Source organism: Notolabrus celidotus, chromosome 15 (assembly GCF_009762535.1).
Source record: "Notolabrus celidotus isolate fNotCel1 chromosome 15, fNotCel1.pri, whole genome shotgun sequence".
Lineage (NCBI taxonomy): Eukaryota > Metazoa > Chordata > Actinopteri > Labriformes > Labridae > Notolabrus > Notolabrus celidotus.
In genome coordinates, this window is record NC_048286.1 from 32,654,866 (window position 1) to 32,680,627 (window position 25,762).

The 25,762-nt window shown below is 43.0% G+C and overlaps 1 protein-coding gene and 1 long non-coding RNA gene across 2 annotated transcripts in view; both read left to right on the plus strand.

The window, feature by feature from the left end:
• The first annotated feature begins 2,658 nt into the window (after positions 1–2,658).
• On the plus strand, positions 2,659–4,236 carry LOC117827116. Its single transcript, XR_004634152.1, has 2 exons — positions 2,659–2,959; positions 3,400–4,236. It is a non-coding gene; the product is annotated as an uncharacterized LOC117827116 (long non-coding RNA).
• A 5,265-nt stretch (positions 4,237–9,501) lies between these two features.
• LOC117826700 (xenotropic and polytropic retrovirus receptor 1 homolog) overlaps positions 9,502–25,762 on the plus strand; it is a 38,583-nt gene continuing 22,322 nt past the window's right edge. Inside the window, exon 1 of the mRNA XM_034702954.1 lies at positions 9,502–10,036. Within this exon, the coding sequence (XP_034558845.1) occupies positions 9,968–10,036 (69 nt within the window). The 5' untranslated portion in view covers positions 9,502–9,967. The remainder of the gene's footprint in view (positions 10,037–25,762) is intronic.

A 25,762-nucleotide genomic window follows, 5' to 3' on the forward strand; every position in this document is an offset into this window, starting at 1 on the left:
GCTCTGGCTGCACAATGGCGGCGCCCAGGAGAGGGATTTTTTGGCTTCAGAACTGTACTGTAGGTGAGGCTGGGGAGCATCAAATCCAGCACCCGGACCATCAGCACTGGCGCCCCACAGGGATGTGTTCTCTCCCCACTGCTCTTCTCCCTCTACACCAATGACTGCACCTCAGGGGACCCCTCGGTGAAACTCCTGAAGTTCGCAGACGACACCACCGTCATTGGTCTCATCCAGGACGGAGACGAGTCTGCTTACAGACAGGAGGTGGAACAGCTGGCTCTCTGGTGTAGTCAGAACCATCTGGAGCTGAACCCGCTCAAGACGGTAGAGATGACAGTGGACTTCAGGAGAAGCCCCCCCCCCACTCCCCCCCCTCACCATCCTGAACAGCACTGTGTCCACTGTGGACTCTTTCAGGTTCCTGGGATCCACTATCTCCCGGGACCTGAGGTGGACCTCCCACATAGACACAATCAGAAAAAAGGCCCAGCAGAGGATGTACTTCCTGCGTCAGCTCAGGAAGTTCAACCTGCCTCAGGAGCTGCTGATCATGTTCTACACCTCCATCATCCAGTCTGTTCTGTGTACCTCCATCACTGTCTGGTTTGGATCTGCAACCAAACTAGACAAACACAGACTGCAGCGGACTATAAGGACTGCAGAGAAAATCATCGGTGTCGACCTGCCCCCCATCCAGGACTTGTACCGGTCCCGGGCCAGGAAACGGGCAGGTAGCATCACCGCTGACCCCTCACATTATTTTTTATTTTATATTTCTAACTTTTATTGTTTTAATCTTTTATTTTTTTATTTGTCTTCCTCATTTCTCTTTTATTGTCTTTTTAGTTTCTGTCTTATTTTGTAACCCTGTTTTGAAAAGTGCTATATAAGTAATGATGATTTATTTCTTTATTATTATTATTTACTCTTTTTTTTCTAACAGTTCAGAAGATATGAAGATTACGGGTTGTGCCCATTTAAGGACATTACTGACTGGATTGACAGAGGGGAACGCTATAGCTGTTGGCGAGGAGGCTAAAGGCCCGCCTCTTTACCTCACACTAAGTTTGGTTGAGTTCAGCATTTCCAATATGGCTCCCGCCCAAGCGGCAACCTCCGGTCTAAAAATATGAGTCAATGCAGAAGTGTTAAAAGCTGCAGTTCATCGAGGATCCGCTTGAAGTGGATGTGGCCTCAGCTGTCCAGCACGTTGATCTAATGTTTACATTTTTGCTGAATATACACGGCTGCTCAGAGATCACGTCACTTCAACCCTCTGAATCTGATCCAGAATCTGATCCTGACGGAGAGGCCCCTGTAGCAGGACCTTTCTGAAGGATTGGTCACAGATTTAGTGTTTCTTGTTGTTTTATTTGTCAGTATGTCGACGTGTGTCTTGGTACACAGCTACGAACATGTAGCTATGTGGCTATGCTAACTAGCGCTAGCACTTATCCATGATAAGTAAAAATCATGCACTAGATCTTCAAATCTGCAGACGTGGGGAGTAAAACCGACCTCTGCCAGAAAGGCAGCGGGACCTTTCTGAACGATTGGTCACAGATTTAGTGTTTCTTGTTGTTTTATTTGTCTGTATGTTGACGTGTGTCTTGGTACACAGCTACAGCTACGGCTACGACATGTAGCTATGCTAACTAGCGCTAGCACTTATTCATGATAAATAAAAATCATCCACTAGATCTTCAAATCTGCAGACGTGGGGAGTAAAACCGACCTTTGTGTTTATTAAGACAGCCTACAACTAGCATGCCTCCCTCCTAAGCTCCTTGTTAGCACACATGTGTGCAGGGAATGAAAAACGGAGGAGGGGTTGAGTTGTATTTTATACAGTCTATGGGCTGAACAAGCTCCAAGCTCTGACTCCGTGACAGACCGGATATTGTTGTCACGTAACAAAAACACTGAAGTCTGAAACGGCTGGTTTCAGCACACATTTACAGAAAGGTGTAGAAATCAGAACAGGGGCAGAATGGATTCTTTTTCATTCTCGGGGGGTTTGTAGACAGGGACACATATTTCAGGTAGAGAACCATTAAAAAGTCCATTTTGCATGATATGTCACCTTTAAACAATGAATGGGGTCCAATTGACCCCAAGGATAATAGGAGGGTTGAATACATCTCAAGCTGGAGTCTGAATAAAGATGTCTGCCACTGCTGCCAAATATTCATGTGTCTTAAATAAGTCTAACATCTCGTGTCCTGGTCTGAGGGGAGACGGGATAGGCCTCCTGTACCCGGTCTCAAGGGCAAAGAGGGGGGAGGGGTGTTTGAAAGGTGGAGGGGGTTGGTTGGGAGGAGGAGGAGGAGGGGGGGGAGCATCTGTCTGCATGGTGACGTCACCCCGCTTGAAGTCCTCTCTCCTCCTGCACGTTCACCGCCCGCGCGCGCTGTCCGGGAGGATGAATCCAAACACTGTGATTTCATTTAACAAATCCCGTCCTGAATATCACACCAATCAATACCAGGTTCACCTTCCTCTGAGGGCGAGGAGGACAATGGGCAGAGACAGAAACATAGATTTATATTTAAATCTTTGAATCAGAAAGGCTTTTTTTTTTTGTTTTATTCGTGCACGTGAAAGGACTGAGAGACGAGGAGAGAGGAGAGGAGAGAGGAGAGGAGGTAGGATGGATCCTGGAGGAGATGATGCGACAAGAAGGAGAGCGGCTCAGAAATCGACGCTCTTTAATTCTGGGCATCCCTTCATTTTCATTTCGACGGCTCCTTCTGAAATGATCTTCTCCTTCAGTCCTCATGTAAGATTCACTAATTGGCTTTTTAATTATTATCTTAAATCATCTGATTCTGCTTGTTTCTCTTTGAAGTGTTTGCACCCTTATTGTTTGTCAGGATCTGGCCGCTCAGCTTTGCTATACAGCACGCAGGCTAATGCTGCATGGCCTGGCCTACAGATGGATCCTCTGCTCCTCTGTGTGAGTCGGGAGGGGTGATATGAAAATCATTCTTATATAACACTCCTAAATGCATCATTTGCATCTCTGTGCTCATCATTATTGAATGTATTGCAGTGTTATGATGCATATATTGTGCCATCACTGTTATATTCCTGCAGGGACAATGTGTGTACTCTGCAGTGGTACTCATGAGTGTGTTTACAGTGTAATTCTTTATTTTATTTTAATGCATTTTATTTGAAACCACTATGTAATACCCTGTTATTGCTTTGAGTAGTCTATATTATAATTATAACAGTTCATATGCTATTGATCACACTCATACACCTTCCATGAGAAGGACTGCACTGTCACTATTTGTAAAAGAAGAAGGTATTCCTCTTAAAAGCGGCCATATTTCCTGTCATGTCAAAGTGATTCACATGCTCTACTTCCCCCTCTGTTTACATCCTGGTCAGGTTCCATCAAATCTGGTCTTAGCCTCATTTATATCCATGGTCACCTGGTTGTTTCTCCTGTAATGGCTGCCTGCTTGATGTGTCCTTGACATGTCATGACAAGAAACAGAGATGGAGAATTGTCTGCGTTCAGTGCAGGATTTTTCTGTTCTGTTTGGTGCCGATGAAGGGGGAGAGCAGTTGTGAGCAGTTGATGGCTGCCATGAATTTGCAGAGCAGAAGGGATGAGGAGCTGCAGGTATACATGTGACCTTTAAATCATGCATGCAGGGAGCTGTGTTTCTGAGTAAGCTAATTACAGTAGGAACATTTGTTTCTCACTTTGTCACATGGGATTTTTTCTAATGATGGAGAGAATTGTTTGAATAGACAATAAATATATTAATAGATTTTAGTCACTGTGTGGCTGTAAGACAAACGCACAGCTTGAAAGAAATCAGAGCACTAGCTAACTCAAGGTTATTTCCTGCTGCCTGTCCATCCCCCGCCTGTGTCGGACTTTTGGGCGGCCTCCCTCAGTGTTCACAGTGGACCTTGATTTAAAATCAGTCAATTAAGGCACGCGGTGAATGCCAAGTGAGGAGCCTCGCTGCAGCACAGTGGCTCACACTGGAGAGGGAATGTACTCAAAGCTGCTCCACATATGTGTGCTGTTCCTCCTTCCTCAGGGGATCAGAGAAGTCCAAAGAAGTTTGAGTTCATAAATGCATGTTTTTAAAGAATGTAAATGACGTTTTATCTTGTATGCTTAGAGGGGATGAAGTATTAGAGAGGAAATTGTTGTACAATGTCTGAAATTGTCTTTATGATGTATTTAATAAAGTTGCATTTGTTGTACATAAATGTGTCAGCAGTCTTTCTTTTGTAACACTTACTGAACATGATGGACGAGTACATTTAATTAAACTGTAAATCTTTATTTTCATGTGCATGTATTTATGTATATATATATTTATATATGTGGATATATATGTGGATATATATTTCTATTTTTATTCTTATTGCTCTTTTACCTTTTTCACCATTCTTCATTTTCCTGCCTAAGTATTTATCAATCTTTTATTTTGAATTATTATCACATATTATTGGCTTGTTTTTTTCATTCATTTACTTATTATGTTCCTTATACAAAAACATCACTTACTTGAATTGTTTGCATTGATCTTTTGTTTGTAATGTTTAAAAATAAAAATAAAAATATCTTTGAAAAGAAAAAAAAATGTAAATCTTACATTTATACAGTGATGGACAAAGTACACAGCTTCATTATTGAAGTCAAAGTATAGATCCTGCAGGTTAAATATTACTCCAATACAAGTGAAAGTTGTTCAGTCAGATTAATACTTGAGTTAAAGTCCTGGAGTACTTCCTGTTAAAAACATTTAAGTATTCAAAGTACTTCTTTAAATATCTCAAAATGTTGTATATTAACAATACATAAATGCAGTAAAGAATACACAGAAGTACATTCTGTTGCATTATGTTTAACCCTCCTGTTATGTTTGTTTCTATGGGACAGCAATAATCTTCCTGGGTCAATTTGACCCGGGACATATTCAATGATTTAAAGTGTCAGAACCCAAAAAAATCTCATTATTAACTCCATTACTAACCATTTAAATCAATATGTAGTGCAATGGTGTTCTGTAATTCTCACAGATCATGGTTCAATGAGGATAACTCACTTGTTTTTAATTAAAGTTAATGTTAAAACTGTATTTAATGTACTTTGGAAAGCCCTAAATATAAATACAATAGTTTCATATGACATAGATTTTTTATTTTTTTTATTTTGTATTTTATTTGTTTCTTTTATAAAGTGATGTTGATGAATTATTCTACATGTTGATTGTGCTAATTAAGCTTCAAGCAGAAGAAGTTTCATACTGAAAAATTACTTTTAGCATTTTTTTTTTTTTGATTTTTTAACTTTAAAATGGGTCAAATTAATTAGAAACCATTACTTGAAATCTCTAAAAACTAAACCATGGAATAAAAACAGACACTAAGTTACTCCAAGTACAGACTCCTTAGTTTGAAATGTTCATCTGGAATGAAACAAATGTTATGTAGCTCAACACGCTCTCTCAGGATGGACAGTGAATGTTTGTTTGTTTGGGCAGAAACAGGGAGAACATTTCAAACCATACGTATCATTCTTCATTTCAAAAACCTCTAACACGGGCTGAAGATATGACCATGGGTGCTCAGGTGGAGAATTATAGCCATCATTACCATCTCTAAATGAACTGCCTGATCTGAGTGATGCTCTGTTTTTGCTCCACGTTCAACCGTGGAGACGCACGATATACAGGTACGACTAAACCACTGAGACAAACAGAGCTACACAAACACAGTTTACTGTCTTAGGATCAGATTTCAGAACAGAGAAGGAGATTCATGAGCTGACTTCAAAGCTAAAGTAGTGAGTAACTAGAGCACTGATAGAAATGTAGTGGAGTCACAATTACAATGATTGTCTTCTGAAAGTTAAAGTAATACGTTCCCCTAAAAATAATACTCAAGTAAAGTACAGATACTCAAAAACTGTGCTTCATTAAATTTACTTTGTCACTGTCCACCACTGCATCTACAGTATATGATCTTGTCTTCAGTAATGAAAAGTTCCTTTGAATCAGTGGATGATATTTCATCAATACAAGGTGGTCTACCAAAAAGATGAGGAGCTGATTTTGTTGGATTGCAGGAGGCAAGAAAGTAAACACTAAACCTGGTATTCCCAAAGTGTGGGTCTGGACCCCCTGAGGGGTCGCGAGACACAAATGGGGGGTCGTGAGATGTCCTCCAGAATGTATTGTTTTTTTTAAAGTTATCTAAAAATAGTACATTTTACCCATTAAAGAAAAAATGATCAACAAAAATAGTAGCTAACCTTGCAATAGAAGCTTGAAAATAGAAAGTGTAATGAGTTTTCTGCCTTTCATTGTTGCCAGATGACTCCTAAGTTTAGGGTTAGTGAAGAGTTAATTATCTAAAGCATCAGTAGCAGCAGGTTAATTCATAACAGCACAGGAAACACAGACACATGCTCATATAGGTAAGGTCATTTTCTGCAGACCAGCTAAATGAAGCCACATTAAATCACTCTGAGGGACAGTGGGGGTCTGGAGTCTTTGGCATCTATATTTTGGGGGTTGTGAGCTGAAAAGTCTGGGAACCCCTGATGTAAGAGATCAATAATCTTTAAAAACACATGTTGAGACATTGTGTCCTGTTTGACATCCATGAAGTTTTAAAAACATTGACTTAACCAATTGAGTGTCAAACACATGCAGCAGATACAGACCTGAATCAGTGCAGTTAGATCCATGGTGGCCTCAGACAGCTACAGCAGTGTGAAGGTAATGTCTCCACACCAGCTTGTTTATATCTAAAGGCCTTGTTATGAACAGCCAGCCGGTCTAATCTGACCCTGTCTGCTGGTTAATCCTCCACAAAGATCGCTCTACATATAGTCCCTCTGCCAAGCTCTCTGTGGTCTCAAATATGCAGGAAGTTAGCCACACTTCATCAATGTTTAGGTGCTTTTAATAAGTATAATCAGCCAAAATGGTGACCATCATTGTTGGGTTTCAATATATCTCTTCAGAAACAAGGTTTTCTTCCTATCCCACCATCTGTTTTAATACAAGTGAGCTTTATTTACAATCTAAACATCATGTGATTGATGCTGCCAATATTTCCTTCATCCTATCATCTTACTTTTCATGTAGTCTATATTTAGTTGCATTATATTTTTGATCCCTTTAATGGATTGTCCTTCAGATGCATGATGCAAAATAACAGACTCATTATGAGAATTCTGAAGCCCAAAGGAAAAACTGACACCAAATACTGTAGATCCTATGAACATAAATATCCAGCATGCTAAGTCTGCACACTGCCACTAAGGACTGTGGAGTGGTACTGAAGCTGAAGTGCCTGAATGTGTATCTGTAAGTCCAGCTGCATGCACGACTAACACAACAAGCATGTGTACATGTGAAATAAACACACAAATTAATGCATGTTCTTGTTGCACATGGTCGTGAGCACCATTTCCTCCACTCAGTGTGCTCAGTGTAAAATCAACCAAAGCATCATTTTGTCTTTAAAGTGTTTATTAACATGATTCCATGGAAGTCTGTAGTTCCTCCATTCACTCACTAGATGGAACCAGAACATCACCTGTTAACTGAGGAGCATTCTTCAATATGTGCAGAGTGAGATTAGGTGTTCATTAGGTGTTGATTTGACTTAGACTCACATTCATGGTGCAGAAAAGTTAGAGTAGATGTAACAATATAACATTCCCATATTTAGGAGTTTGGCACACGTCCCATCCTCTAACATGAAGACTGAGGGCTCTGGGCAGTTTGCCACCAGGGGGCGGATATGATGGCTTCACTTCTTCAGCTTCCTTGAAGCTGTCATGTCAACCATTGAACAGAGAGTAGACTGACACATGAGGCTGATGTGAAATGTTAATTTTTTGACACTGAAGAGGACCAGGAAAATGTCATTAAAGACACAGGAGATATGATTCTGTGAAGCAGTTTTTGCAGGACATTTTGACTCAAGAGTTTAAGAATATCTTGGGCATTAAAACACTGGATTTACTGTCTGTCAACACCATGAAGGCATACAGCTCATCACCTCTCCCTCCCCTTCGGAAGATCTGACCACAACCTGATACATCTCCTGCCTGTGCATTAAAACGGACACAAAGTGCAATAATTACCCTGTAAGAGTGCTGCAACTCTCTGTAATCTACATGTGCATTCATTATTTTCTATTTATTAGCTTGCATTAATCACCGCACTACATCTCACTCCTCAACATGTGCAGTATGTCTTCAACCATGTTATTAGTTCTGTATGTATGTTTGAACTATGTTATTAGTCTGTGCGGATGTCGTACTTGTATTACTGGTTCTGTAAATATACTGTAAAGGTACTTCACCCACTCTTCATCAAACTGAAAACACTGAGATTTAAGGATCTGGCCGACTTAAAAACAATCCAAATTTCTCACTGCATCCAAAAGTTTTTTTTTGTTTGTTTTTTTGTTTACAAATGGGGAACTTAAACACAACCTTGGAGGAACATACATGTTTAAAAAAAAACAGCAGCAAGTACAAATTTAAAACTACATTGTGTCTGGACTAAAGGGGTAAATCTAAACTAAAGAAAAGTGGTACCATTGCAATAAAAACATGTAAATCATTACAGAAGAAGAGAACATATTCAACAGGTACAGAGCTGAAGAACAGAGGGATGAACTGTAGCATGATGTGTACTATGTAATGACCTCATATTATTTATTGTATCTTGTGTTGCACCATTATGGCAATTATGAATATATACATATATATGTATACTTTGGCGTTACTTACATGCCTGAGCTTTTTTATGTTTAGCTCAATTCTTAATTTCTTCTGAACCCGTACAGTGTGGGCTGATAGAGAAATGAGCTATCCAGACCTAAACTGTTTTTTGAACCAGGCTGTAAACATGTTTATTTCTGCTGTAAAGATCGTCTTCTTTGAATTGGTGTGTACGTGGTTTCTGGTGTTTCTGCAGCCAGCCTCTAGTGGACACTCGAGGAACTGCAGTTTATAACACTTCTGCATCGGCTTCATATTTTGAGACCAGAGGTTGCCGCTTAGAGCCGATAAAGAAATTAACTATTCAGACCTAAATTGTTTTTTGAACCAGGCTGTAAACATGTTTATTTCTGCTGTAAAGATTGTCTTTCTGAATTGGTGTGCATGTGGTTTCCTGTGTTTCTGCAGCCAGCCTCAAGTGGACAATAGAGGAACTGCAGTTTACACTTCTGCATGGGCTTCATATTTGCTTGTTATACACTCATGTCTGTCTCATCTGCTAAATACAGCTAAATTCTACACAGTGTACCTTTAAATTATCCTTTCTTGATCTCCTTTCTTTTTTTTTTTGATAAAGAAGAACACCACTAACCTCTAAATGCACCTCTGTTTATAAACCTATCCCTCCCCTTTATGTGAGAGACAGTCCTCCAGCCCCACCAGTCCACCAGTCCACCAGTCCTGGTTGGATGATGTTCCCTGAAGAAGGCCCACCCTGTTAACACCCACTAACAACATGTTCATGTGCTGCTCAGGAATCACTCTGTTATCCGACTTCACCTGAACGCAGCGGGAGCCAGGAGGTGGAGAGAGGAGGGAGGAGGAAGAGACAGCCAGCAGGGCCAGCAGCACCGTGAGAGCCTGTTTACCACCACCAACAACAACTTATCTCTCCTTCAGGAAACCCTGAGAGCTAACTAAAACCTCCAGATCCAGACTTTGGTCTCCAGACTTCATGTGTGGACACCCAGCAGCTCGTCGTGTGTGTGCGGGATGACAGGACTGCGTGCTGGAGGCTGGTTGAAGACAAAAGGGCATCAGTGTGTTTGTGTGTGTTTGTGTGATCGTAATCTTCGGATGAGAGTTTCTGTGTGACCGTTGGGGGACCAGCAAACCAAAAACCGAGCCTCTGGTCCTGGTCCTGGTAACGCCGGGGGGGAGGCCACCGACCCAGCCTGAACCATGAAGTTCACAGAGCATCTCTCGGCTCACATCACCCCGGAGTGGAGGAAACAGTACATCCAGTATGAGGTGAGCTAGCATTCAACACAAACCTTCACTAAGCTAGGAGACAGTTCATCTAGTATGAGGTTAGCTAGCTCTCCTCAAACCTTCACTAAGCTAGGAGACAGTACATCCAGTATGAGGTGAGCTAGCATTCAACACAAACCTTCACTAAGCTAGCACACAGTTCATCCAGTATGAGGTTAGCTAGCTCTCCACACAAGCCTTCACTAAGCTAGGAGACAGTTCATCCAGTATGAGGTTAGCTAGCTCTCCTCAAACCTTCACTAAGCTAGGAGACAGTTCATCCAGTATGAGGTTAGCTAGCTCTCCTCAAACCTCCACTAAGCTAGTTCATCCAGTATGAAGTGAGCTAGCTCTCCTCAAACCTTCACTAAGCTAGGAGACAGTTCCTCCAGTATGAAGTGAGCTAGCTCTCCACAAACCTCCACTAAGCTAGCACACAGTTCATCCAGTATGAGGTGAGTTAGCTCTCCTCAAACCTTCACTAAGCTAGGAGACAGTTCATCCAGTCTGAGGTGAGCTAGCTCTCTACACAAACCTTCACTAAGCTAGGAGACACTTCATCCAGTCTGAGGTGAGCTAGCTCTCCACAAACCTTCACTAAGCTAGGAGACAGTTCATCCAGTTTGAAGTGAGCTAGCTCTCCTCAAACCTTCACTAAGCTAGTTGCTAGCTTACTTAGTAACCTGCTAAAGCGGAAGTGTGTCGAGTTGTTACTGTGTTTGTTGTTTTATTTTACTCTATAATGTGGATTCAGTCAGGTGTGTCGTCCTGTTGTTTGACTGTGTCGTTATATAAAAGGGAAGTGAGGGACTGCCTGGAATGCTAGGCCTGCGAGTCGAGGACCAGGGGCAGGGATAGACTCTCAGGGTGGCCCAGTGGGGCCCTGACTGACACAGGGGGGGGCATACAGTACACACACAAACACACATATTTACCTTTTCTACACACACTAATATGTACTTTAACATCATGCAGAAAGCATCATACTGATTTATATTCCTATTAGGGAGGTAGAGTTTAAGTATTCTCTGTAATCAGGGCGTAAAATTAACTTTTTACCTCATCTGCCATTGGCTAGTGACCTCCAAAAATGTACTGGCCAAAAATGTTTTTCACCAGCCAAATTTTAAAAAAAATGCCTCATTTGATTTAAAATAATTACTAGGGGTGGGAATTTACAGTAATCCTTGTACTCGATGACTCAAACTAAACAAAAATAAATAAATACATGGAAGTCCATTTTGGTTATTAGCAGGCTAATCTTCTCGGCTCTGGTTTGATCACAACAATGTGTGCTAACAGGGCTAGCCAAGAACGTGATCAAAATGTTTGCTGCTGCTATACTTTTCAACACCTCATGCTGTTAAAGCTCCATTGCTTCATTGCATTCATTTTCTCAGTATTGAAAAGCACTGAATCTGCTCCTCAAACAAAGGAGAGAGAGAGAGAGAGAGAGAGAGAGGAACTATCAATGTGTCCAACCCCAACACGGTCTCAGCAGATGTGTGTCTAACATGAGTCTGGTCCTGCTGGAGGTTTCTGCCTGTTAAAGGAAGTTTGTCCTTGCCACTGTAACTTGCTAAGAGAGAGAAGAAAAAAAAAGAAAGAGAGCAGTGTTAGAGCCAAATGTGTGTCAATATTATGTGTGGACTGTTAACTTTGTTTGATGCACTTGTGTGCACACTAGGTTGCGGGTGTGGCAAGCCAGGTGTAGAATGCATATAGGGAAGAAGACCCAATCAGTGGCAGGTGAGCTGCCTACCGGGTAGCATGCAGTTTTTGACTGTCGTCGTCGTCGTCTTCGTTATCTTTGTCATAGTCTCGTGTACAATAGCTTTAAGCCTTTAATTCTAAAGGTTCATAGTGGATGTAAGTGTGGATTGATCAGCTGAGCCTTTATTGTATGTTGTTGTAAAATACACCCTTATTGATGTCGATGTACGAAGTTTGGACGTCACTCATTCAACCTGCACGAGGAGGACGCGTCAACTGAGTCCCGGTAAAGCAGCCCCTCAGTGGCTTACGGGTTTTGTCTCGTTTGGCGAAAGCAAGCCACTACATTGATTCAAAAACTGTATGCTACCCGGTCGGCGGGTCACCTGCCACTAATTGAGTCTTCTACCCTATATGCATTCTACACCTGGCTTGCCACACCCGCCACCTAGTGTGCACACACGTGCATCAAACAGTCCACACATAATATTGACACATACAGCTCTAACAAGCAGTGATAGTCAATCCCTAAAGAAATGAGGTAAAGAGAGAGAGAGAGTGAAAAAAGACGGCACATTATTTTCGGATTGTTTCGCAGCGGTTATTCTCTGGAAAAACGTGAAAACACTTTAGGGATGAGCAGTGATTTTGAATATTCAAATATTCGTTCACTTAGTAAAAATCTAAACAGAAGAAGAAGAATGCTGACTGCATTAAATGGCAAAAGAAGAAGAACATGAGCGACAATCGCAGGGATTTTCTGCTGCTTCACGAGACTGCCACACAAACAGGACGTTCACGGGACAGGTGTCCATCACAGCCTCTCTGTGCTGTTAACTCCATCACAGGTCAGCAAATCCGGATGTTTTGTTGGCGTCTCATGAAGATGAATGTTTGTTTGCTGCAGACAGACTAAAAGCAGAGGGGAGACAGTGATGTCACCGTGTCCCTATACAGTATGTGGATCACTGCTGACCTGCAGACTGTGGAGCTGAAATCACTGCACAGCATCAGAAAGTCCAAAATAAGAATACAGTCAGAGACACTGCAGACACAGACACACTTCTTCTGCACTATTACTGAGCAGTTAGAGGAAGTCCAGATTTAATTCACCCTCAGCAGGTCTGTCTGAGTAGACTGGATCTGTACCAGCACAGTACAAGTGGAAACTCTGAAGTAGGGATTTAAGGACATATCGCAAGACAAATAAGGGTGGATTTAAAATCGATTCAACAACATTTGTATCTGGATATTATTTTTAAACAGTAGGAGGCGCTATCTGCATTATACTCTGCTTGTTCAACATCATGAAGTCTCTTGCTCTCTCGTCACTCCCTGAGTGGAGGTGTTTGAAGTTTAAACCATGTTTCAGAATCAGCTGACTGAAGGTGTTGCTCACAGTGGAGACGCTCAGCTGAGTGACAGGTCTCCACGAGCGCTTTTTTTATCTCCGTCACCGGACTGATTCTGACCCGGTTGCGCTCCCGGCTGACACCTGACCACGTTTAAATATTTATTTTTCTCAATAAGAACGAGAAAACTGGACACTGTGAGTCCAGAATCTGATCCTGTTCAGTTGTCCTGTTGCAGTAAATCCACATGTTGTAGTCTGAGTCTTCACTCTGTGACCATGCGTCCACAGAGATTATTTATAAGCCTGCTCCTCACGTTGATATTCAGCGTGTTTAACATTTTGAACACCTCAATATGATCCATAACTGTTTAATACCGTCAGTAATATACACTGTGTGTGAAGGAACATTTGATTTAGGGGGAAAATGATTAAATGATAATTGATCGTTAACATTTCCAAAGATTGATCAAGGAGAATACTTGAAATTGACATCCCTAACTTAAAGAGATTGACCTTATTTGTTTTTATATTTAATACTTTCATTTGGGAATCGTTCACTTTCCATTTCTCTATAATTCTTCTGAAAGTTTCCAACAAGGTATTTTTGTACGGGGATTTTAGTGTGCAGTGGTTTTATTTGAGTTTCAACACACCTTAAAAATGAAAAAGGATGACTTTGTTTACAAAGAAATACAAGAGAACAGATATATATTACAACTGTCCATATCTGAGAATTGAAATAAAATAATAGTTATTTAAATTTTGAGTTCAATCCAGTCGATTTGAATGGAATCGTGGGTTGAGTATATCCTTACATCCCATCTGTGGGGCTCAGGACTTCTTCTTTTGTTACTGTGGTATCAAAACTGGTTCTGATATAGTTAGAGTTTTACTGCTTTCACATCAAAGTTCAAAGCTCTGGTATCGGGACATCTCTGGTGCTAGACTGGCCTGCCTGCTGTACATACTTCTTGAGAATCTAAGGCTCACAATGAAACTGCTGAATCCTACTTTTTGCAAGAATGGGAAACCCCTTTCAAAAATAACAGGAATCGGTCTCCTCAGTTCCCAAACACTGACACAGTTTTATTAAGAGAAGTAATGAAACAGGACCCGGTCTTTAGGCAGTCTTTCAGGAGGGTCGGCAGGGTACCAGTTTCAATACTCTCACCGGTCTCATGTTCTATCATCAACAGTTTAAACGTGTATTTCGTACGTACATTTTTTGACTTACATGCACACACAGCAGATATTTACTTCCACTGAAGCAGCCACAGTGACGCAGAAGTGAAAAAAATCATACAGCAAACAGGCCAGGTGTGCTGCAGCCAAGAACGGCACATGTGCACTTGTGTTGCTCAAATAAGACTTATATAAGCGCTGCTATTCTCTCAGGGTTGCATCATGTCCCCCTCTGAAATAATAAAGCACTGTACCACAATCTCACCTTCACACTGGGCTGAGAATAACAACGTCAGACTGCAAACTTTCAGCAACTTGTGCACACACTGTCCGGCCTCACGGAGGTAAGCCTTACACATTCAGAGTGGAGCAGCTTCAGTGGATCAAAGGTTGAAGGTTGAACTATCAGCACCTCTGTCTCTGTGTGACCCTGTCCACCCTGATGTGAAAACACCAGCTGCATGACTGCTGAGCTGCTGAGTCAGCGGTTTATGGACAGACAGACAGGACGGTTAACAGGCGCAAAGATTAACAAGCTCAATAAATGATGACTCAGACGAATGCCTCGTGACTCCTGAACACATTCCAAGCCGCTTGGAGGACGGACGTACTCCGCTCTGCTGACCCCCGTGTACGTGGTGGTCTGGTGCACTTTGACGTCACGAGCTGCTGACCTACAGAACGACTCAGCAAACCCATCGAGCTGCTCTAGTTTGGGAGCAAATCCAGAAGGGTGGTCAAGATCGGCATGGGCCCCCTTTTTATTTAGCATTTTGTGGTGCTGGTGTTGTTGCCCCACAGAAAGAAGGTTTGTGGTTTGAATCCTGGCTGGGTCCTGTCTGTGTGGAGTTTGCATTAGGGATGCACGATAACTGTTTTTTTCCACCGATACCAATAACTGATAACTTCCTGCTTCTCCAAACTGATACCGATAACCGATATCAGTTTTTTAATAGTCTATACCATAGACTGTATAAAATATGGACGTAGTATCCGTGACGTCACCCATCTGTTCCTGAGAGCTGTTTTGAAGCAAATCGACGGCGGCAGCCATATTGGTAATGCGGAACTCAACTAGGCAGAGTGTGACGTAGTGTGAGCCTCTTAGCCAATGGCTGTGTGTTCCCGACCGGGAGTCACGTCAGTCATGTCCTTATTTGGGCAAAACTCATAATCTTAATATCTTCTGAACCGTCACGTTAGAAAAAAATTCACTCCCCGTACAGTGTGTGCCAATAGAGAGATTAGCTTCATAGGGCCAAGCCGTTTTTTGAACCAGGCTGTAAACATGTTTATTAATGCTGCAAAGATCGTCTTTTTCCCATTCATGTCTATGTGGTTTCCGGTGTTTCTGCAGCCAGCCTCAAGCGGATTTTCGATGTATTGCAGTTTATATCACTTCCGCATTGGCTTCATCGTTTGAGACCGGAGTTTGCCGCTTGGTCTATACTCACCTGACGGTAAGAAAGGCTAGGCGAGTGTGCAAAGATGAGTTCAACATCATGGCTTTGCCTTTGACCTAAACAAATTATGTATCCGATAATACTATAGCTGTAATCACAACAACAACAGTTCAGTCTCCCAAAAAATTAACATTTATTAGTTTAAAAACAATACAAATGCATCAGTCAATACAACAAATAAAGTGCTTTAGTCAATTCAAAATTCTAAGTTTTTACAAAACAACAGTCAGTGCAATAAAGTCCTGAAAAGTGCATCATGTGCAGCAGCAGAAAACGTTGTTCCCATCTGTCCTGGTCCTCTTTGCCTGCGGCTCATCTACCTGAGTGAGGAGCAAAGGCTTTTAACTTTTTTTAAATGCCACAAGATATAAATCCCTGAATGTCAATAACAACTGTGATTGAGGATTAAAACTTTACCCCAAGATTAGTTATCTTTTATTGTCATTCACTTTATTTAGCCAATTAGTTTCCATTTCTATTACTGGCAGATAATAAGCAGCTACGCTCTCATTTCACATTTCAAACAGCAGCATTTTTAGAATTAGACTTTTGTACAGCCCCCATCAAATCTTGTAGATGCCCCCAACTTTTCAGACAGAAAAATATATTTATATTCTCTTACCCTTTGAGCCGTGGTCCTCCTGGCTGCTCTCACTCTTCTCCCGCAGCCTTTCTGTTACTTTGGTTCGGTAGCATTAGACGCAGCAGATTTAAGGCTGATTTATACTTCTGCGTCGAATCGACGGCGTAGCCTACGCCGTAGGTCCGCGTAGCTCCCGTACCTACGCAGAGGCCTACGCACGTAGCTGACGTGCACCTCCTCCAAAATGTAACTACGCGTAGAGCCGACGCGGACCGCAAGCTCTGTGATTGGTCCGCTCGACGGCTTTGTCTTTCCCGCATTCACAGCACTTCCGGGGTCCCGGACATCAGCCACACATCGGCCGTGTATTTCATCTCCTCCTCTCTATTCTTCATGTAATCATGTCTGTATGATAAACAGCAACATGTATCAGCTGTAGATTAACATAACACGCTCTGAATCTCTGTGGAAAAGTAAACAGAAATCGTAGCGGGACCGGAAGCAGGCGGCCGGCTATCAGAGAGACCGCACTGCCCTCAGGCGTTTCGGCGGAGAATTGCTGCGCGACACGAACACACCGACGCACAAGTATGAGGGGCTCATGTCCGCGTCAGCCCCTGCTGCGTAGGGCGACACAGAAGTATAAATCAGCCTTTAGCCTCTTCGTATTCCTTCCATACAGCGTCGTAGCGATGATGAAGCTTTAGGTGACTGATGAGGTTTGATGTGTTGTATGTCACTCTCCTTTTCCCTCCTCTCTGAACTTGGGCTGAACATTTATTGCAAATTGCAATCATGTTGTCTTTGCCGCAGGTAGTAATGAAAGCCCACACTGGTGATGGAGGCGCCATGTTTACCTGCAGGCGCAGTAGTATGACGTCATGATCGCGACAACAGCATGCAGCCGTATATATACAGCACAGCATGCAGCACAGGCAAGACAAGAGGGACCGTAATCAGAGCTTGGTTTATTTGAGTCAGCTCTTGTTATCGGTAATTTTTTTCAATATCGGACTTATCGGTGTGATGTCATTTTTCCCAATATCGTACCGGTAATTATCGAAACCGATATTTATCGTGCATCCCTAGTTTGCATGTTCTCCCCAGTGCATGCGTGGGTTCCTCAGGGTCCTCTGGCGGCCTCCTACAGTCCAAAGACCTGGGGTCTCATTTATAAACGTTGCTTACGCACAAAACTTGACGTGAAAACTGGCGTACTTTGTGAATTATAAAAAAAATAACTTGATGGGAAAATGTGCCTACCAGTAAGCAAACTCTGACCCATGCGTACGTACATTTTAGAGGCAGGGGGGGAAGTGGTGACGCAGTTGGTGAGAGGGAGAACTGAAGTCAGATATGTTTTAATGCCTTTCACACATTTAATTGAATTGAATAACAACATATTACCAGACCTGCGTCACCATCATCACCAAAATCTGCATATTCTATTTGTATGTGTGTCTGTGGTGAGCCGTTTCCAACAAGCTGTCATTAAAAGATAAAAGCGTGTCTTAAAGTTCATCAAATATTTAATCAGCTTTGCCTCACTGTCAGATTTCTTTAAAGTGTAGAGGAACAAAACGGACCGTATCAACGTATGTTCATCTGGAGGTAAAACCAAAGTAACATCAGAAGACTAGTAACCCGAAAAGAGACGTCTCTACTCCTGACACAAGCATGCACGGGCCTGTCCAACCCTGCTGTCCACTGTTTTCTACACTGTCTCAGTGTTCTGAGGACTGGTTCCTTTAAACAGTGTTTTGAGGAAGACCAGATGAAGCTTGTTGTTCCACCCAGCTGTAGACCTGACCTTGAGCTCAGTTAGTTTTTATCCCATGGAGAGCAGAATCTCAGTCCTGAGAGGCTTGCAGAGCGATGCTGATCAGGGTTGAAACGTGCATGTCATGTTTTCATATGGCAGCTGTGTTAGCAGGACGGTTAGATCAACAGAGGAGCACTGAACTGAGCTCAAACAAATTCCTGCTCCTCTGTTTGCTGATGATCTTGGCTGGGTTTTATTTCTCACACTGCCTTTTAGATAGGAGTTTGGAAGTTTGTGCATGTGTTAGTATTTTCCTTGTGATCTGCAAACCTGTGAGTTATCATGATTCAGTTCAGAAAACAGAACTCACTCAGACTTTGTTGACGGTCTGACAGACTGGCTGCATATCCTAATAATAACCTATGAAGGAAGCAGCTTTATTTAAGCATGAAGGTTCCTGGTGTGACTGTCAGACGGGAACTATGAGAATATAGATGCTTGATGTACGTACATCTGTGAAGTTGTTCATCTGTGTGACTCAGCGACTGAGTGTAGAGACCTACTTTGTGCCTCTGAGCTCTTTAAAGTCGTCTTCTTGTGGTACAGTTTGCAGTTTTTCAAGGAAGGTGTATTAATCTGTTAAAACACACAAGCCCACCTGAATTGTATGTCGTTGTCTCACTGCTACCTGGACAACACACCATCTCCAAGCCCTTCTTGTGCCAGGATTGATCTTCCAAGGAGGAGAGGAATGTCTACCAAGCTTAGATTGCATCAGAAAATCAGCTAAATATTATTACATGTTAATTACACAGACTAAATGTAGTTGTCACAATGCTTTTTACACACACACAAACCCTATGTGACCCGTGTGACTTAAAGGAGTGGTGTGAAGCCGGAGGGAAGCCAGGGGAATGTGTCGGTGGTATTCCAAACAGCAGGAAGGCATGCGTTTGAGAGGAGCACAGCGGCTCAACATTTTTGTGATCGGCATGTCAATGTGAACAGGTGTGTTACACGTACTTTAAAAGGTTGATTTGATGTGATAAATAAGAAAGTAGTTGACATCTGATGAAGTCCAGGATGTAGGGAGAGAGGAGAGGAAGAGAAATGTTGTTCACATAAACTGAAAGGAAGAAATGAAACCTGATCAGAGAGGGATTGTGCCACAAAGACTGCCACTGTCTAACACATGGTATAAACATAAACTGTATAATAATCTCACTCATCAAGCTGGTTGTCGGTGGCAGCCATATTGGAAATGTTGAACTCAAGCTAACGTCTGTCGAGCTAATGTGAGGTTAAGAGGCGGGCTTTGAGCCTCTTTGCTGACAGCTACAGTGTTCCTGCCTGTCAAATAAGTCAGCCATGTCCTTATTTGGGCAAAACTTGCAATCTTATTATCTTTCAAAAAAAAAAAAAGTTTTAAAATAATTCACCCTGTACAGTGTTTATAGAGAAATGAGCTCTTCAGACCTGAACAGTTTTTTGAACCAGGCTGTAAACATGTTTATTTCTGCTGTAAAGATCGTCTTCTTTGAATGGGTGTGTATGTGGTTTCCTGTGTTTCTGCAGCCAGCCTCTGGTGGACGCTTGATGAACTGCAGTTTATAACACTTTCTGTATGGGCTTCATATTTTGAGACCGGAGGTTGCCGCTTGGGGTAAAGTTACGCCTTATGGGGTGTCTGGTGTTTCTGCAGCCAGCCTAGTGGACACTCAATAAACTGCAGTTTTTAGCACTTCTGCACTGGCTTCATGTCTAATGGTTGCCTCTGGGATAAAAAGCAGAAGTGATGAGTAAGGGATAATGAAGAGTAAAGGCTGATTTATTCTTCTGCTTCTCCCCTACGCAGCAGGGGCTGACGCGGACATAAGCAACACATACTTGTGCGTCGATGTGTCCGTGTCGGACACAATCCTCCGCCAAAACGCCTGAGGGCAGTGTGGTCTCTCTGATAGCCGGCCGCCTGCTTCCGGCCCGCTATGATCTCTGTTTCATTTTCCACAGAGATTCAGAGCGTGTTCTGTTAATCTACAGCTGATACATGTTGCTGTTTATCATACAGACATGATTACATGAAGAATAGAGAGGAGGAGATGAAACACACGGCCAATGAGCGGGGATCCCGGAAGTGATATACATGCAGGAAACACAAAGCCGCCGAGCCGACCAATCACGTGGCTTGCGGTCCGCATCGGTTCTATGTGTAGTTTAGGGATGGACATTTTAAGTATTTTCCGTGATCGATTTTTGGAAATGTTAACGATCAATTATCGATTAATTGATAAAAGAAACATTATTATTCTTGCGTCAAAAACAATGCCAAATACGTTGCTTTCCCCCTAAATTGTATTTTCTACAGCAACAAAATGCAAATAACTGACTGTATTGAATACGGGTACATGTTTGACACGCAGAATATCAACGATCAGGTTCATTAGAATATTCTACGCGGACATAGTCTTATAAAGGGAAGCCTGAGACTACTAACAGAAGCATACTTCAGACTCACAGTGTCCAGTTTTCTGTCTACTCGTTCTTATTGAGAAAAATAATCATGTGTATTCAATCAGGTGTCAGCCGAGAGCGCAACCGTGTCACTATCCAGCTGCAGAAAAGCCCAGACGGCTCTGATGTTGCTGCTCTGTAAACGTAGCGTACCTGAATTCCCCATCTGTCTGTTGCCTTCGTATCCGAAGGTGGGAAATGTCCTGTTTAAAGTTGTCAACCTTCGTGTCGTTGTTGGCAGCAGTTTTGTATTGATCCTCTTTTAAAAAGCGCACGTGGAGACCTGACGCACAGCCGCAGCCGCCAGCTGAGCGTCTCCGCTGTGCGCAACACCTTTAACAGCTGATTCACATCTAAACATGCTTTAAACTTAAAACACTTCCATGATAGCTGAGTGTAATATGAGACCACATGATGTTTGTTCCACGTGACGGAATATTGATAACAAAAATGTGTGTTTCGAGTGATTTCTTGACAATCAATTAATCGATTAATTGTGGTCATCCCTAGTGTAGTTACATTTTGGAGGAGGTGCACGTCAGCTATGTGCGTAGGCCTCCGGCGCAGGCTACGCCGTCGATTTTGAGGCAGAAGTATAAATCAGCCTTAAGCCGGTGGATATGCGGAATAGAATCTTGACACGGTGAGACAAGGACCCCCCCCCACACTGTGGATAACATAATTAATGCTCAATCATCAATCAATCAATCTTTATTTGTATAGCACCAAATCACAACAAACGTTATCTCAAGAAGCTTTTACAAACAGAGCCGGTCTAGACCACTCTATGTCAAATTATGAACAGAGACCCAACACCAAGACACCTTAATCCACCATGAGCATTGCACCTTGCAATATTTAGCTAGTTACAGCGGCGAGGAAAAACTTCCTTTAACAGGCAGAAACCTCCAGCAGGACCAGACTCATGGTAGTCACACATCTGCTGAGACCGAGTTGGGTCTGGAAAGAGGGATAGAGCAGGCCAGCAGGTTGGGAGTGTAGTGTTCTAGAGGGGATGTGCTCTCTTTTCCTAGTTCTAGTCAGTACTCCAGCTGCAGCGTTTTGAACTAGCTGAAGAGTCTTTAGAGACTTATTAGGGCAGCCTGATAAAAGGGAATTACTACGCTAAAATTGTAAATGTAGACACAGTGAGAGTTCAGATTCAAGCACTGTTTGATACAAAGCAGCTGTACACAATGACATGTCATCCTCATCATGACCCTAAACTCTCCTTACATAAACATTAAGAGATTTAACCCTCACCACAGTGGAGCAGTACTTTTCCATGGTGGCTTCATGCACTCCTCTCACCCCGACCAAGTGACACACACGGGCACGGCTGTGTGATAAGGACCTCATTGTACAGCAGGGTTCTTTCTTTCTTTCTTTCTTTCAATCTAACAACCACAATCCTTTTATGAGCAAGCCAAAGTGAAGGAAGACATTTTTCAAATACAGGCACAGAACGAGAGAAAGTACAGGACCAGATCCACAACCAGGGGGAGGAGGGATCACAGGGAGTCATGGAGACTTCAACACAAATTCACACAGAGATACACATATCATGTGCTTTCAACACAGTAACAAGACTGATTGGTGTGTGTGTGTGTGTGTCTGAGTGTGTGTGTGTGTGTGTGTGTGTCTGACTGACTGAGTGTGTGTGTGTGTGTGTGTGTGTGTGCAGGGGGGTCAGTAAGAGCTGGAGAAAGGGAGAAAGACAGAAGTAGGGTAATCTGTGTGGATAAGCAGAGCTGCCTTCCTTCCTCACTTGATCTCCGTGTGTTTTGTTTTGGAAACTTGCACCTTGGCACATGCTGAGCCAGTGTATCGGCAACACGTACACATTCACTCACACACTCACACACACACACACAAACACACACACTATGGGCCTCAGGAGGAGTGTGGGAAGGCATGACATTTTGTGGTTATCTCTACAGTAAGTAACGTGTTTTCTGCTGATGATGGTGGACAACAGTTTGGTGACCAAGCACTATGCCACGCTGCATCATCATCATCATCATCATCATCATCATATCTGCAGAGAGAGGTCTGTGTCTCTCTCAGGCTTGTTTGTTGTTTCTCATGACACGGACATGTAGTCCAGTTAGGCGAGGACAGGGAATCAAGCAGCGATGAGGAGGAAGACTTAATCCTACTTGCTGTGTAATGAACTCACACTGTTCATTGATTCTGAGCTCTTCACTCTGATCTCAGCTCAATGATGACACAGCGGTTTGTAGTACACGATCGGCCAGCCTGCATGATTTATTCAACACGGCTAAACACAGGATCTACAGGTGAAGAGTGTGGAATGGGTTTAACGAGGGGTTAATGACGGCAGGTTAACGTCTACATGAGTGCACATTGCGGCAATCAATCAAGTGGTTAGACGCTATTTTAAGATGACTCAGCAAAGCAGCAATCCTTGGCCAATGCAGAAGTGTGAGAAACTGCAGTTCCTCGAGTGTTCCACTTGAGGCTGGCTCTGTAAGGACAGGAAACCACATACACACCCATTCAAAAAAGCCGATCTCTGCCGCAGAAATAAACATGTTTACAATAGGGATCGGCATTTCAAGCCAAAATACTGTTCGGTAATCATTGGCATCTATTCGACGATTATTCAAATAATCCCCTCCCCCACACACATGCACACACACCTGTCCCATTAACGTACCATTTGTGTGGCAGTTGCGTTAACCAGCAGCAGGACGAGGTGCTGCTAGTAGCGGGCACTGACAGCGTCTCTATCTTTATGTCAGTGTTTCTTTGACGTGGCGCGGCGTGTGTTTACATTTCAGGCCATTTCCAGTATCTACAAATCACGGATACTACGTCCATTTATTATACAGTCTACGGACTCAGCTAACACACAACTTTATCTCCATATCCTAAATCAACATCCTGCAGAACCAAGCCACTCTACGAGTCGCCTTCTGTGCTTGTTTACATCTGGGTGGTAGAGCGTTATAGCATTACTACTGTAGTGACCAGAGCAACAGTCCTGGCTAGTGGCGGTTGGCTGCCCTACAGCTTAGACAACATTTGTCTGGCATTATAGGCTTACTGTGATAAAACAATATGAATAGTTTGATTAACCCAGGGGTTCCCAAAGTGTAGGTTGGGACCAAGCGGCAACCTCCGGTCTAAAAATATGAGTCCAATGCGGAAGTGCTAAAAACTGCAGTTCATCGAGGATCCGCTTGAGGCTGGCTCCAGAAGTACCGGAAGTCACATACACATGAATGGGGAAAAGAGGATCTTTACAGCAGAATTAAACATGTTTACAGCCTGGTACAAAAGAGGAGTGTAGTCTGGATAGCTCATTTATCGATCGGCACACACTGTACGGGGGGGGATTTTTTTTCTAACGCTGCAATTTCGAAGATATTGAGATTACGAGTCTTCCAATGAGAGGCACAGCTGACTTGATTGACAGGCAGGAACCCTGTAGCTGTTATAACAGCACAGGAAGCACAGCCACATGCTCATAAAGGTAGGCTAATTATCTGCAGACCAGCTCAATGAAGCCACATTAAATCACTTCGAAGGACAGGGGGTCGCGAGTCCTTGGTATCTATATTTTGGGGGTCAAGGGCTGAAGAGTTTGGGAACCCCTGGTTTAACCGCCTGGTAGTTCTGCTGCCGTCTGATGAGCTCCTGCAGCCTCACAAAGAGAAATCATGAACGCAGGCTGTGATGTGAACAACACTGAACTCAGAATGTAAACCTATAAAGGCCCGTGTGAGAACAGGAGTCATCTTCCCATCCTTGTATTGATCTCTTTGTACATCTTTGCGGTTCGCCCCCTCTGTGTTTATCTGCTGGTTGTTTGTGTCGTTGTTTTATTGTTGTCGCGGCGGTCTGAGTGACTCCGCCTCTGTAGCCTTGCAGTTCGGGCTGTAACATGACCTTGACTTGCTCTGCTGGGTCTGTGCAGCAGACAGCTCTGGAGCTCTTTGCCCTGGCTGCCAAGCAGGCTGGCATACAGTGAGGCCTTTGTGGTCTTGTGCTTGTCTGGCATTTTAAAACACTGACAGCTCTACTATCTCATCCACGAGCATGAGCGCATAAAGAGAGTGACTGTCCCGCTGCTACTCACTCAGACTGAATGACTGTCTTCAACTTGTCCTCTTCAGAGCGCAGACGCACTGCAGATTTACTGACACAGAGGATGAGACGCTGACTAGCTGCATTATGGGTATTATAGGGCTTTCCACTAGCATATGGAAAACAAGCCGGTAAGGGGGGGGCGGGGGCATGCCCTCCTTGTGTATCGGCCCACATTTGGGACCTCTGGCACATTTTCAAGCAAAAATTCTTGCCTACACACGATATAATATAAATCTTAAAGCTACTAAAAGCTGTTAATCTGACAATAGACATGTTTCAGAAGTGAGGCAGTGGACACACTAAGGGGCTGTCCACTTTAGAAATGACACCCATATAACATTTGAAAAGAGGAGACCCAGTGTGAAGCTGCTGAGTTATTATCTGAGGGGCTCAGTGTTACAGGGTTCCCACGCGTCCTGGAAAACCTGGAAAACAGTTGACCAGTTTTCCAGTCCTGGAAAATGGGAGAAAAAGTCAAATGTCCTGGAAAATCACAGATTGTCCTGGAAAATGATTCCAACATGACTGCGTGCGACCTGACAAGCAGTGTTGTAGTTGAGTCCTCAGTCCTCTGTGTTCGAGTCCAAGTCCAAGTCACCAGTAGGGCTGTCAACGAATATTCTAAATTCGAATATATATTCGAATATTTAAAAAAAACGGAGATTCGATTGTGAAAATTAATATTCGACTGTGGACAAAAACACATCGGCCGCTGTTTTGCGAGTGGGCGCACTGCATGACCGTCAGGGACAGGTCACAGGAGTCGCACATGCACAGCGTGAAGCAGACTGCAGAGAGAAATCTTCCGTCCCCGGATCCTCAGTGCGCTCTGAACGCGTCTTTTCCTCCGCTGGGAATACAGTGAATACAAAGAGATCGGGCCTCTTCACATGTGGACTGTCTTGTGTTTTTGACAAATAACCTGTCAGGCCTAAGACCCTACATTGACAGTGGACTAAAAGAGCCCGACAGTCAGTGACCCTGAGATAAAATGCAGTTTTTCCTCTCTTTTTTTATACAAGCGCCAAGAATGTAAGTGGAC